The following is a 16,101-nucleotide window of genomic DNA, read 5'->3' on the forward strand; positions in this document are numbered from 1 at the left end:
CAAACGAAAGGCGAGGAAATCTACGCGCAAATAAGAGTATTACAAGAAATTCCTAATTCATTCTCATTCTTGGAAAATTATAAAAATTTCTCAAATGTGAATATTAAATTAATTCATTATTTGGCTTTAATTTCCATAAATATTACCTAAATTGATCATCGATATTTCCACACGCTCAACCTCGCACCACACCACGTGGGTGTAAAACTTACAATTCTTTGAGATTCAAAGGGCTTTGATTTTATAAACCAGCTGGCCCCATTCACGACTGACGCACTTTATTAGCACACACTGTAGGAATGTCCACTAAATCTGTCTGTTTATACTCTAAACACAATAAACAGAAGGCTAAATACTAAATAGTGAATGTCTCGTCAGTATTGTGTTGGATTGTTTATTTCGTATGTAAAATTGTTGATACTGTAGCTCGCTAATGTTTAACTAATATTATGCGAAAGTAACTTTATCCGTCTATTTGTCTCTTCTTCACCACTCAACCAATTTGGATGAAATTTAGTACAGAGATAACTTGAGACCTGAAAGGACATTGGATAAGTTTTATTCCGGACATCCACGGGTATGAAAACTATGCAAGTTTTTGTTTATCTACGCGAGTGAAGCCGCAGTCGGAAATTTAGTAATATGTACATAATATATAATGAATGCGAAACGTCATGTGCATCAAAGGTGAGTCAATCACGGAAAAAGTATCTTTAAAAAGGTATGCATACGCAAATTTATTACCATCATCATGCCATTTATAGATAAGAGAAATCTGTACTGAAGACTTAGTGAATATGACGTGTTTCACCTTAACTGAGCCCCCGGAATCACAGACACAATAGAAAATCTATTGTGTCGTGGACCGATCGGGCCGCTGGGGGCTCAATGGGTTATCATTTATTTTTGTAAAAAAACACTTCTTCTAACGAATAAACGATTCCATAGATCTTTCGATACTAAGGTAAACCAGGTATGCCAGGTATATAAAAAAAAAATAAGCGTGGCTTATAACGTTAAACGTGAACGATTTACAAATTTATAATACATACAAATACCATACTTTATACAGATGACCACCTCACCAAATAATTATAACCAATCACCACCTTAGAACCCCTCCCCCCCCTTTAATTCTACACATGTTCCAATCCAGCAGTAATCAATGGTGGAGCAATAAGTGGTGTAATGAAATCCGGTGATTACGGACGATTCCGCGATATTTATGGCCGGTAAACGATGTTGGGAGCTTCGTATGCGCTTGCGCACCTATTATCTGCGTAAAGTTGGGGATGTACTGGGTTTATTGATTTATTTGATGAATTTAAAAACCATATAATTTGTGAAACTGTGCATTTTTCTAGTTATTTAATTACTATTCATTAAGAGTAGACATATCGAACGTGTGTCGATTCAATGTATAATAACAACTATATCGTAATTAAAAACAAAATCACATTTATCTATAATAAATAAGTAGCTACAGGTTTCGATAAAATAATTATATAAAATCGTTAGGGTAAAAGTTTTTTATAACAAAAACATAGATTGTTAATCTTATCAAAAACTCAATCTTTTTCTAATTTATATAAAAAATTTATACATCTTGGCACCAAGTCTATATTTCATACACAGAAGCGATCAGTGTACCACCGCCTTACTCTATTACGCGCACTTGGTCCATTACGCGTATAGGTGCGTTATCTTTAATTACTGCACTTCCCAGATTACCGTGATTTACCCGGCCCCGTGCTTTATTCAATTATTACCGTAATTGATAGGAATGTACCGGTGCCAATATTTTATATGGACACCACCTAAATACCTCTTGTGTTACTTGTTTATTATGAAGTAAGTAATTAAAATATATACGTGAATAAACATATATTCTGCACCTAAATCACAACAATTTATATTTTGTATAATGGTTTGCAATTTTGCATAGTATAGGTATTTTTGTCTTTATACCTACATAAAACATAGAATAAATTGTTGTATAAATGTCGATTAATTTCCCTTAGATTATAATTTTCGTGAAAATCATCTTTAGCACAGTAAAAAGTTTTGCTGTCGTCAATGTTTTTAAATTTATTTATCAGAGCCTTAATAACAAAACATATATACATTTCTATTTAATATACATTCCCTATACATTGGTATTTATTTACGAATCAACGTTGAAGACACCGCGGGGCGGGCGGCGCGGGGCGGGCGACCTGTTGCTTCACTAGTTGCGCGCCCCGTCGCTGATGATTAAATGATTCCGCTCGCCGGCTTAGATGTGTAATGCCCCTTATTGCAGTGTAAACACCGCTTTATTCCCCTTTAAAACGAATTGTCTATATCTAAAAGTTAAGAAGGATGTATTTACTAAAAACATTTTTAGAAAAATATATAAATTCAAATCAATATACCCAAATTCAATTTCAATATTCGAACACAAAACTAACGACCAATTAAGACTGATAAATATTTATATTCCTTAAATAATACAACACCGCTCCAATTAGCGCGTCATTAATCTTCATTTCTAGCACTAATGTATTTCTTCAAATCTATTTATTCAACTATTTCAGAACTGTATAAATCACATTTCTACATATTGAAATGTAATATATTTATATGTATTTATTAATATAGTATCTAGGACACCTAGGCAAGCTTTCCACGGCGACGTAACTACATTAGCCGCAGTCATCATAAGTCGTGAACTATCACGTTCTCATGATATATAGATCGATCTGCCACTCCCTCCTGCTCGCCTGGTACTCTGGGAACGGTCACTGCCTTCGATTGTTTCATTAATTTCCATTAAATTTACTGCATATTTACTTAATTTATGGTGTTCCCAGTCACTATTTCTAAAATGGATATGACATCGTGACAATAGGTACTACGTATATATTTTAATGTTGTTAGTATAAATATCAAAAAGGAAACGTATAATATGATGTGAACAGAGCAAACTTCAATAGATTTTTGCAGTTATGTATTGCAGAAACAACTTTCCGAATCGTACGTAATTAGAATAAATATATTTTATAAAAGTATGTACTCATTTCTCTTTAAAATATTTGTAAAAACAATTTGAAATCGGAGAGAAAATGTCACTGTTAACTCAGTGGACACAGTTTACATGTTATTTGTGAAGCGTGCACGTGTCGGGAGTCGAACCGAGTCACGACATCGCTTGTAAGTGTGCTACAATCAGTTCTTTACAGGCATTATGTCTCTCTGTACAAAGAGGATTTCTTTAGAACATAAAGAAGTTCTAAATAAATCCTATCCAAAATAGAGATGCATTTTTAAGTGTATAGGCACTTAAAAATGAATCTATATTTTGTGGTTCCAACCATATTTACTCATAGCTACTTTTTTCTTTTAAAATTTAATAGATAGTTTTCACGAAATGAAAATGTCTAATTGTCCCGAAACAAATAAATTTATGAAATGAAATCCCAGTTTAAATATTACGCGTGTGAAAGTTCACGCAGACGAGAAGATATTAATTGAAGACATACTTAACTATATTGTATACTAGCTGCGCTCCGCGGTTTCACCCGCATGCTCTCTGTTGGTATTAGCGTGATGATATATAGCCTATAGCCTTCCTCGATGAATGGGCTACCTAGCACCGAAAGAATTTTGCAAATCGGAAGAATTTTGCAAATTTTGCAAATGTATGAGATTGACGTAAGCTGTAGATAAACGTATCTACAGCTTACGTCAATCTCATACATTCGTAGTTTATTCTATTGAACGCTACGCTAACAGAAAGCCACTTGGCTAGGGGGGCTGAGATTAGCGCGTTCAAACAAACAAACAAACTCTTCAGCTTTATAATATTGGTATTATATAAAATTCCTCGGATGACTGCCCACCAAACATACTTAATACATAATCCACAGCCCAGATGACGCAAGACACTGACAAAGCTAAGTCAAGTTAAACTAAACGTCTTATTTCACACTTGAAGGGGTAAACACTATTGCGGGCGCGCGACGTCTCTCGCCTCTGTTATTGATAGAATTTATCAGCTATCGAGTAGTTTATGTGGCGCAAGGGATAAGAGCAAGCGATTTTAAGATATAATAGTTAAGAATATATAAATATGGTTGAAATTTCGATGTTTAAACGATTGTTCATTAGTTGAAAAATGGTTATACAAATACGGATGAAATTCTGAATACCTACGCTTTGTTTGTAACTTGGCTAAAGATATGTAAAATTAGTATCACCACCACTGAGACTAGAATAAACTAAATAAAAGATTTGCTTTCTAATTTGGGCACAGTTTAAATATAACCAAGCGAAAATCATGAATGCTGCAGGCTGCTTTCTAACAGGAATCAAAAAGAGATTATTTGTAAGTAATTGAATTCTCCTATCTCTTGTTAACAAATATAACCTTTTTCTGAAAAATATGTCATAAGAACAACCCAACACTTCGCTAACCTGTTGTTTCAGAAATAGAGCAACACAGGCCACAATTCACAAACTTAAATATAAAATAAATAAATAAACTTCATTCGCAAACCTCCGTCCGCCCATACCTTACACCATCCCGAACTCTAGCGCCCCGTCTCCCCGCGTTAAAATCAACCAACCTGTAACTACCTGCCGTACTTACGTTATTGCATACAACACGTATATAATGAGATTATAGGCGATGGTTATTGCTGCCAGCAGTTTGCAACTCGAGCGCAACTTGAGAAATCACTTTGATATTGATTGGAGGGTGATATTTGGAAAAATGCAATTAAACTGTGACAGGTTACTAGTATTATCAACACTCTTTGTACTGATTGTAGACTAATATGTAGAAAAAAAATCACAACATAAGGGCTCAGTCAATGGTCTGGTTAATTTTAACAATGGTTCAAAAGTTTTGTACAAGTTTTTGAGAAAGGGATTAAGAAATTTAATGCGATATTTTATAAAGTTGATTACACGTATAGAAAATAGATTTCCATGTTTGGATGGATTAAATATAGTTAAAAAAAATAAAAACAAATCTCTCAATTAATTATCAATGTTTTCTTGAATAAAAGCTAAAAATTTATGTAATTACCTTGCACATTTAACACACAAAATTTACAAGCATACACAGTCATACATTGTAACACTTTACCAATAAACTAAACGAACGTTTCCCAAACAGGATTTTAAAACTCAAAAATTAAGTATTTCCAACTTAATTAACATTGGAAAAAACATAAACATATCAACGCGCCCACGCTTCGACTTCAATCTTGAACACTTTGGGATTTGCTTTTAAAATGTCACAATACGATTGACGAGTTGCATTTCACGGGTTAAAATACAAATATTTTACTGACATTTAAAATTATACATGTTGTGTACCCTGTGTTGTTGTTGTAATAAGCACTTGGTAGGAAAAGGTAATCTAAACCTAGGAACTGAAAATTTCAGCCACTACCTAGAGAAAATATTAAACAATAGTCTTTTATATTATCTTAACAAATTGAAATTACTTTTATCTATTTTAATTTCAAACAATCAAAATGTTTGGTGCTGTCGAATAGCTTGTGCAATACATAATTAAGTTTCCAAAAAAGGACTTGTATTAAGTGGTACTGATCAATTTATATTTATTTTATCGCAAACAACGCAAAACCGAATATAACTTAAGTATTTATAATTATTGTGTAAGTACTATATTTATCACACGGTTTTTCTCGCCTGGGTTGCTATTTCAGTCCATAATCTATCTTTGTGGCGATTTACCTACATGAAGAATAGCTGTCATGGCCTGACAATATAACAAACATACACCCATGTTTCCCCCTACAACAGGGTAAAATTCTTTATAATTAGTACATATTAAATAGTACACAAGTTTGTTTGAACGCGCTAATCTCAGGAACTACTGGTCGGATTTGAAAAATTATTTCGGTGTTAGATAGCCCATTTATCGAGGAAGGCTAATAGACTATATATCATTTCGCTAAGACCAACAGGAGCGGAGCACTGCGGGTAAAACCGCGGAGCACAGCTAGTCTATAATACGACTCTACCTAGTCTACCCATCAAAGAGGTCTATTCAATTTGGTTTCCTTATAACACAAAGGCATAGCTACTATATCACTAACACTTAGTTATTATTTATATGAATATTAATGAATACATGTTAATTTCAGAAAGAACTGTGAGGATATTATACCATGCGCTGCTTACGAATCGCATTATTTACATACACAATTAATTACTCGTGGTTCAGTGGTAATGAGGTGGTATACTGGTTCAATTTCTACATTATATAATACTAGCAATCGGCCCGCGGCTTCGCCCGTTTTGTCTAAAACCTAATAAATTATATACTAAAAACTTCCTCTCGAATCACTCTATCTATTAAAAAACCTTATCAAAATCCGTTGCGAAGTTTTAAAGATTTAAGCATACATAGGGACAGAGAAAACGACTTTGTTTTATACTATGTAGTGACTAGATTTATGTTACATGCATTACAAAGTAGATTGCAAATTTGTTCTAAGTTAGTTTAATTGTTAGTAACTTATTAATTGGCTAATAACTTGCATTTAAAATTACATCCAGATATTAGAATTTAGCTTAATGTTACTTTTGTAACTGACTAGGCAGAAATATATAAATAAGATCCCATACTAAACTTTCGCTTGTGTTATGGAAACCAGATGGCTGATAAACATATTATACATACATAATTTTAAATAAATACTATGTTCATCAAACGAATATTTGCCCCGGGTGGGAATCGAACCCACAACCTCTGGCTTGGAAGGTAGGGTCACTACCAACCAAGCCAACCGGTCAGTCGAAAGTATATATATATGTAGTTATATTAATTTGGCACGCCTCACCAATTTCTCTGTATTGCTAAAAGGTCTAGTTATGTCTCATTTCTCTACCTACCTCCGACTATTCTAAATCCTGCATTATCAAGCTTTTTACTTGATTTATGATTTATTATTACTAATATTATAAAGCTGAAGTGTTGTTTATATGAACACGCTAATCTCGGGAACTACTCCTCCGTTTGAAAAATTCTTTCGATTTAAGATAGCCCATTTATCGAGGAAGGCTAGGCTAACATCTCGCTGATACCAACATAACAGGAGCTGACTCTGCGGGTAAAACCGCGGAGCACAGCTAGTATTGGAATATGTTATTCCAACAATTACACAATTAATTTCGTTAACAAAAACTTTTCCAAGATCTGAATAGTCGCGGATTCTTCTATGATATATTACATTTTTAACATGTGTGTGTGTGAACATATAATTATTATTTATGTATGCATATTAATATAATTTATAATACACATTAACAGAAGCTAGTTTTGTAACATTCGAGCAGCACATTCCGTCTTCCGTTGTCATTAAGTGCCTTGATTTAAATAATTATATATTTTCCATAGCGAAATATATCCATTTTTACGGTTGTCGCTAAGAGATTTATTTTTATGTCACATTAAATTAGATCGCGCGTTAATAAATTGAAATTTGATACGTTTAAGTTTTAACATCACTTCATATGAAACTTCGAAACAATCTGATTGTGCGACAGGATTAGAACCCGCGTCTTTCTGTTGACGATTTCGATGGTAAGTAGTATAAAAATTGCTCATAGATCACTCACCTCACCACACTCAGCTCACCAAAATGTTGGTGAAGATTACCTATACACTAATGACTAATGAACAAGTGATAACTGCGTTAAAAACAACCGACTTCAAACTTGCACTTGCAAAATTTACAAATACCTACAGACAAAAATGCTCATAAAATAAAAACTACTGGGCCTATCCGAATAAAATTTTTATGGGATCAATTCGACACAATCCCGCATCGAACAAAAAAAGAATCACGTAAATCAGTTCAGAAACCTCGGAGTAATCGGTGTACATACATAAAAAAAAAAAAAAAATACCGGCCGATTGACCTCCTCCTTTTTTTGAAGTCGGTTAAAAAGATTTAATTTGAATATGCTGACATTCGTTTTGTACAAATAATAATATTTAAAGGTTCTAATTTTTAATCTCACCTCAAACGTAATGAAAATAGTAGAGCAATTCTCAAGTTCCTCACTTTTAACTATAGTTTTTGAAAGTATATCACAGTTACAAAACTACATTACAAAATACAATATTCAAATCGATCGAAAGTTAACAGTACTATCGGCATACTTGTCGCAGACCAAATGTTTATCACAAACATTTCCCATTTATTTATGTTTGGACAAAGCCGTTAATAAAAATGTTAACAAACAGTCACGATTGTGTCCGCATTGCTAAATTATTACATTGATTTCATAATTAATTTCGAATATTTTATAAACTGATGAAAATCTCCATAATTTTAGTTTAACGTATAACCTTATATAAGATAGAGCTTGTAATTTGACACGTTCCTATATTAGATCATAAAAATATGTATAAATTCGAGTATACATTACTAGATTTTCGCCCGCGGCTTCGCCCGCGTTTTCAAAGGAAAACCCGCATAGTTCCCGCTCCCGTGGGATTTCAGGGATAAAACCTATCCTATGTGTTAATCCAAGTTACCCTCTATATGTGTGCTAAATTTCTTTGTAATCGGTTCAGTAGTATTTGCGTGAAAGAATAACAAACACACCCATCCTCACAAAACTTTCGCATTTATAATATTAGTAGCATACACATAAAGATGATGTGACATCGCTCCGTACAGATTGATTTAATCGACACGAGGGGACATTAGATATGCTAATATAGTTAAGTGAATTAGAGTTGTAAGAACGGGTTCATAATGGTCAGTTAGCCTTAATATTTTGACAGTCGACATAACCACTAATATTAATAACTAGATTTCCGCCGGCGGCTTCGCCCGCGTTTGCAAAGGAAAACGCGCATAGTTCCCGTTCCCGTGGGATTTTCGGGATAAAAACTATCCTATGTGTTAATCCAAGTTACCCTCTATATGTGTGCTAAATTTCATTGTAATCGGTTCAGTAGTTTTTACGTGAAAGAGTAACAAACATCCATACATCCATACATGATACATCCATACAAACTTTCACATTTATAATATTAGTAGGACTATCAAAGCATAAATGGAATTTCAAACTGACCGTAGTTTACGAAAAAGGACTTTTCATTAGTTAAAATTGATATATGAATGAGAAACATTGTCTTGAAATTTGGATAACAGACATAGTAAAACTAAAACGGTTCAGTTTTCTATATACGCCAATCTAACTTACAACGCGTATACGTCCATTTTACTAAGTATATTAGAAATCTAAATAACCAGAATCATGTGAATATTTTTTGTAATAGACCAACAAACATATCAAAGCCACTTGTTTAATACTTAGGTACACATTTTTTATTATTTTGTAAGCGATAATATCAATGTACATAGTATGAACACCACTTTATGGACTGCCAAAGTAACAGAACTCAAAACAAACTACGAAGTGACATATTTTGGACATAATTTAAATGAAAATTCAATATTTGTGCTAATTAGAATTTATTGAAAATAAAAATTTGATTAATATGATTAATTCATTAGTCCACATTGATTCTTCGTAATTGACATTTGGACTAGGATATTTATATTTGACTTTTAAGTCCTTTTGAAAAAGATAAATTATTTTATACAAAAAGTCACCGATTTTTTAATTTGTTTGTTTATCTTAACTTTGTAATGGAAATACGAGATATAACCTACGAAAAAATGTAAAGAAAAAATCTACAATTTTTGTTGGTACCTAGGTATATTTGTTTGATTGATTCAATTAATTGATGAAGGTTTTAGTAAGGCTCTAAAAAAGATCTTTCAAAAATTAAAAATCAAACATTAAAAAATAATTCTCTCGTTCATTTACGCACCTAGTCGCGACGAAGTTACTTGACAGCGTATTTACAATATAGGTAAGTAAGTAGACTTCATATTTATTTAAAATTAAATTGAATTAAGCCATGACCACACACGTTTACGATCTTCCACAGAACGGCGACAAGTGTGAAGCGCTTTTATAGCCGTCTGAACGACCTTTACGGCGCGTAAATCTCTTTGGTTTTTGTGACTCTGGTTACATGATCTTAGATGTATTTTAAAGAGTTTACTTTTATTTGAATATAAATAAATATGCTCTACATATGGATCTATAAAAACAATTGAATCTATTTGGCTGAAATTTGCTATGTAGATAGTTCGTCATTTTATTAGGAAACTTGTGAAATGTAGGTACAAGGAACCTTAACTGAAAGATAACCATAACAATCAAGTATTTAATAATATGCTATAAAATAAATATCATGAATTCCTCCTATAATATATACAAATTCCCTTAAACTATTAAATAATGCTTATCATAAATGAATTTATAATTCAAATCACAAATGACAGAATTTGAATATAACAAATTTCTTCAAATGAATAAAACACTATAATAAAATACGATTTATGACAACGCGCCCCTAAATCATCACCAAAATGAATATTAAAACTATAATTATCATAAAATTTATAATAATGTACAAAGAACTACATAATTATGTTAAAATATCACATAAGTTTATGATACAAGTGACCGCCCCGTCGTCGCGCGTTGCCCGCTGTGTAGCTTAATTATTATCTACATGTTAATTTGGATAAACAGACAGCATCGAAGACTTTTAAATATTTTATAATAATTTCATTAAGATACGATACTTTTCTCTTTCTTTGGCTGATTATTGTGTGAAATCTAACTTTTGTGTATTTATTTTAATAAAAAACACATCAGATGATGATTGTTTTCAGTACAAAATATGTCTTCTAGTTAACATTCCATACTATCTCAATGTGTAAGTCACATATCTTTAAATTAAGTATTTAATCAATTGAACGATCAGCAAAGGCATCTCTAAAACCAACCAGCAGTTTACCTACACAGTACTAAAACGCCTAATAGTGTATAAACCGCCTTAATGAAAGACAGCAAAAGTTAACGATAGATAAAATCAGTTATAAAACTGTATGAAGCCGTAAATTGGTCGCAAAGACGGGAGTCATTCGGAACTCCATAAATCAGGCATCGGGTGTTTTCGGCCTACCCGACCGATCGTAAAGATAAAGTGTGCCCACTGTTTGTAAACACAGCTTTGCGCGGATACGACACATTTTTTTAGTCGGTTTATAGCCCGTTTATGATTCGCTATTGCTTTTTATTGGCGCGTGATTGATTCGCTTTGACAGCCATTCTCGATTTAACGTTTTATCACTTTTCTTTCGTAAAATTGAATATTTTCCATCGTTTTTAATTTTTATCCTTCTTAATAACAATTAACTAAATTTCTACACAGTAATTCAGACAATTTTAATGTCTATGAAAAGGAATAAGGTTTAATTATGTTGTGCCGTCCTTAGACCTCTTAAAATTTAGTGTTATAACATTACTTAAATTATGAACCTACGACTAAATTTCTTTAAAAATGATTTTTACATTGCTAAACTCATTTGCATACGAATTAACAATATCTATAACACACACAAAACATTGCGGAAATACCTTAAAATCCGTAGAAGACATCCCACTGTTTCTTGCATCTATTAGTTTCACAGCTTCGGAACCAATATGCAAATGTAACATCTATACAATTTTTTCACCACATTTTACGACTCAACCCTCTCGAAGACAAACCACAAGCAGCAATATAATTAGAACATAAAACTAAGACGGGAGCCAATCGTAAAACATCAATGGTTTTACGATTCAAGATTTGTGGACGATTGTTTTATGAAAACCCCGATAATTATTAATTGGGCTTGAATGATAGAGTTTGTGAACTGAGAAGTTTGGTAGACTTTGGTGGTTATGCCAGAAATATAATAGTAGTTTTGAAAATCAAATTTTGTCAAAGGTTCAGGTATGTAGGTCATGCTGTTAAATAAAGTAGGTATACATTTAAATAATAATATAAAAACAAGCTGATCCGGAAAGCTTTGTATCTACCGCACTATCATTTTGATTAATTTTAAATCTCGTTGATTTCATCCTATGCTACAAATTCGGTTCAATATCGGTTCAATAGAAATAATTACCATTGAAAAAAAAAGAACCTTCCTTCTCCTTAAGCATTGCGTCACACCACAATTCTAACAAACCAACCCTAACAAAACAATAGTCACGCGAACCCAGCAATTACAAAAACCACTGTTTGTCCCAAGTATTCATGTCCCATACCCCACAAAGAGAAAGCATCAAGCTGGGCCATAAATTAGACTATGCAGAACACTCGGTTTTTATTGCATCTCCCTGCGAGTTATTGTGCATGGACACGCTGATTTAGGACAGATGTTCGTTTGTAATACAGTGATCAAGAAAATAAATTAAAATTTGATACGTGGAAAGGTGAGGGGCTACTAATTCTTTCGTAGTTACCGTTTAAACATTATGTAGGGTTGAAATTGGACAATCCTGTGGAATAATTGAAATAATTCATGTTCTTTAATTGTATTTGATATAAAACATTCATAAAAGAGATTAGATATTTAAAGCAAAGGTACCTTCTATTTCTTAACTAAATAAATGGATGGGTGAATACTTTATAGTATAATTCATATTATATATATTATGTATAAGGTTCAATACAATACAACGATAGAAATACGCCGTTTCCTAAGAAATTGGTTAAGTAGATAATTGTGTTTTTATCTACCTACATCAAAAACACCCTTAAAAACTTTTTAATGTCTACATATAGAAGAACATCTTATACATCCTCTAGTCTGTCACCCTTAATCGTAATCACATTAAAACATAGATGGATGCCATAACGGCCAAGCGTGTCCCGGTCCCAGCCTGCACTTTAACACCCATTACAGTCGACAAAAAGCGTATAATAGCAAAAATAAATATAATTTATAGCGTCACGGTGGCTTAACATACAAAAAGACCTTTGAGTTATGCACTGTGTTTGTGTAACGTTTTTTCTATAACAATAACTTTATATTTATTGCATTTAACTTTGAATATTCAAACTTGTGACAGTGCTATAACAATAACGACTCTATGTATTTGTAACAAGACTGAAAATTGATGAGTTTTCATGCGAACAACTATTCAAATAAGCAATATTTTAGTTACGTTTTTATCCAAGTTTTATTTCAGATATTTTTGACTAATTCCTGTCATTTGATAGCTGAATGAAGGCTTGTTACGGTATGATTTAGATTAAGCAGTTCTTTTGAAGTGAAATTTGTTCAACATCTAAATAAAGTTTTAAACTTTTTTAAATATGTTTTAATAAGAATCAGGGCACATTACTGTAAGGGCGATTTCTTTTTATCTACAAATGTTTACACCATTAAACTTCTTCCAAGTAAATTTTCTTGATAAACAACTCTATTTAACGTAATAAAACTATAAAAGTTAGGTCTTAAATAATTACTAACCGTTTTCGTTAGGGCTCAGCCAACGGTAGGATGGTCGTGGCTGCTGCTTGGAGCGCATCTTAGGCGCGCCTGCCGCCCGCCTCGCGACCGCTCATCTGGAATGACAGCCGTTTTGTAGTTGTGTACGGACAGACCAACAAAAAAAACTCAAATTAATAGAAAAAAAACATGGTTGTTTTTGTATTATAAATGCAAAAATAATTATGTCCGTGCGTATTTTTAATTTAGTGATAAGTTTGACACAAGATCTAAAAAGTGACATCATCACTAAACGAAAACAACGATGAAAAGTCATCGCACATAAATATAAATCAAATAAATTTGTCATTTTATTAGCAATTATTTACATCAAAAACAAATATATTACCGATAGATCTTAATGGTTTATCAAAAGAGCGATTATAATAAATAAAAATAAAACTGCATCCGACCTTCCTGACATTCAAATTCTGTTGACATATGATTGAATGTCATCTGTGGCATTTTAAACAACTTTTGAGCAATTGAATTTACTTTTGAGCATAGGTACTTTTGAGTAAATAATATCAAAACTTTTAGATTTTCTTTCGAAAAGTTTATGAAAGTAAAAATTACCAACAAAATAAGGAGTAATAATTCACTGACCACTGTAGGTGCAAGATAAAAATCTTCTTTGCTTAAACAAAAAACTAGTTAATATTATAACTTCTTATTAAACTTTACTTGTATTAACAATATCTTAAAGCAAACAATAATAAATCATCGTCATGCTAAAAATTATTTAAAGTAAATCATTTTCATACCTTCTTTACAATTATATCATTCTTTGTTACCGTCGTACAATAATTATTGAACAAATGTTTACATTCGTACTATTATTGTAACAAATAAGTCAGTTGTTTATAATTTAGAATAAAAAAGTAAATTGTATTTCCGATTTCAGTACAAAAACGAACCATTGAGTTACTATATTATTTTTCTTAACAATTCACACGGCGCCATCTAGTGGTACACCATAGTAAACATGTTTTATCAATGACCTTATCAATTCACTGTTCATTATCATAGTGTGTCAAAATCAGCAAATTGCTTCGAGTGTAATGTGTATCAAACAGACAAACCGAAAGGTTTTTTTGTAGTTTCAATTATGGTCTACGGACATGTTCTCTATAATATTATAATCATTGTTTTATTGAAAAATCGCTCAAATTTCAATCAATTGTCACTTATGTGTTGCTTCAAAAATGTCATTGTGATAAGTAAAAAGCATTACAAAAACATGCCGGACCTTTCAAGAAACGATTACCAATAAAATCTTAATATCGATAAATAAAGGGGTTAATCTGTGACAAAGCATTTCGAACCGTCTAGAAGTCGATAAATTAACAGGCTCTCGTGATAAAATCGATTTTTTTGTAAAACCCAAGAAAGGGATATATGAGGATTGAGGATGTTTGTAATAAATTGAATATCATATGTAATTCGACACGCGATCTTATGATGCGGGTGTATTATGACTATTATTTTGATTTATATTGTTTTTGACAATGAATTATTATTATGACCGAATGTGACGGATTTAAAGCGTGATTTATTCATACCTATATACCTATGGTTTAGCACATAATGTCTGCTTATTATAATACTGTATTCATAAATACATAATTTTCGTAAAAAACCTATGATTTCAACAAAGAACGACTACAATAAATCTAAAAAACAAGACTTTAGTATTTTTTCAGACGTCTCCTTGCGATGACTTTGCACATTTAAAAGCTCATATTTTATATGTTTTTTTCACTAATTGGCACAATCATTTCATTCGTCAAGTGTTATCTTTTTAAATGGACCTATTACTGATTATTTATTACTATATTTTCGTCAAAACTGTCGCCAAATCGATTTGAGTGTCTTAAGTTACTGAATTACTATCGGAACAAGTTTTATCATTTTTGTTTTAATTATTGCAAAGAACGCGTTAATGGCATAACCACTTTAAGAATATCGGCTAATGATAATTAACACAAATAATTTAGTTGTGTATTTAATTATTATTGTACCATATTTTAAAGGACAAATAATAAAGTTATTAAGTTTTGTCAATAAAGTGGTGTTAGCGTTTTATCATTATATTTTGTTAAATGTTGATGATAAAAAAAAATTGCCAAAACGGAAAAAAATTTTTTCACAGATTTTTATTACTTTATATCTAAATTGTTATTTAATAAAACAAAAGACTTATATCTGCTGAAAACTATCACTATGACTAAAGTCTTACATTTAACAGTTATTTTTCAATAGTATACGTTCTATTTCGATTTATTTTACATTATACATAGGTCAGATATATAACAAAAGTTGAATCAATTTGATGATGATGATGAAAAAAATGTCAACAGATGTAAAAAAAATATATGAACACTACTCCCCCGTCTAGACAGACTATGATATAATTTGATATACAGCAATAAGCCTCCTTTACTTACCATAAAAATAAAACAAATTACGTAAATGTTATTAAAAACTGGTTTAATGCATATCATCTCTTGAAAACACACGGAAACATTTTTCGGGCGAGCTCGTTTCGTATTTCCAATTGAACTTAATAATTTAAAAACCCTTTTACAAGACTCGTCAGAAATCGTTTGTGGTTAAGTACCTACTGAAATAATAAATCTGATGGAAAATAATTTTATTT

At 31.9% G+C, this 16,101-nt stretch overlaps 1 protein-coding gene across 1 annotated transcript in view; it reads right to left on the minus strand.

Moving 5' to 3' along the window:
• LOC123690880 (protein tiptop-like) overlaps positions 1-16,101 on the minus strand; it is a 211,561-nt gene that overhangs the window by 146,229 nt on the left and 49,231 nt on the right. Inside the window, exon 3 of the mRNA XM_045634991.1 lies at positions 13,425-13,519. Coding sequence (XP_045490947.1) covers positions 13,425-13,482 — 58 coding nt within the window. The 5' untranslated portion in view covers positions 13,483-13,519. The remainder of the gene's footprint in view (positions 1-13,424; positions 13,520-16,101) is intronic.

Source organism: Colias croceus, chromosome 4, assembly GCF_905220415.1.
Source record: "Colias croceus chromosome 4, ilColCroc2.1".
In the NCBI taxonomy this organism is placed as follows: domain Eukaryota; kingdom Metazoa; phylum Arthropoda; class Insecta; order Lepidoptera; family Pieridae; genus Colias; species Colias croceus.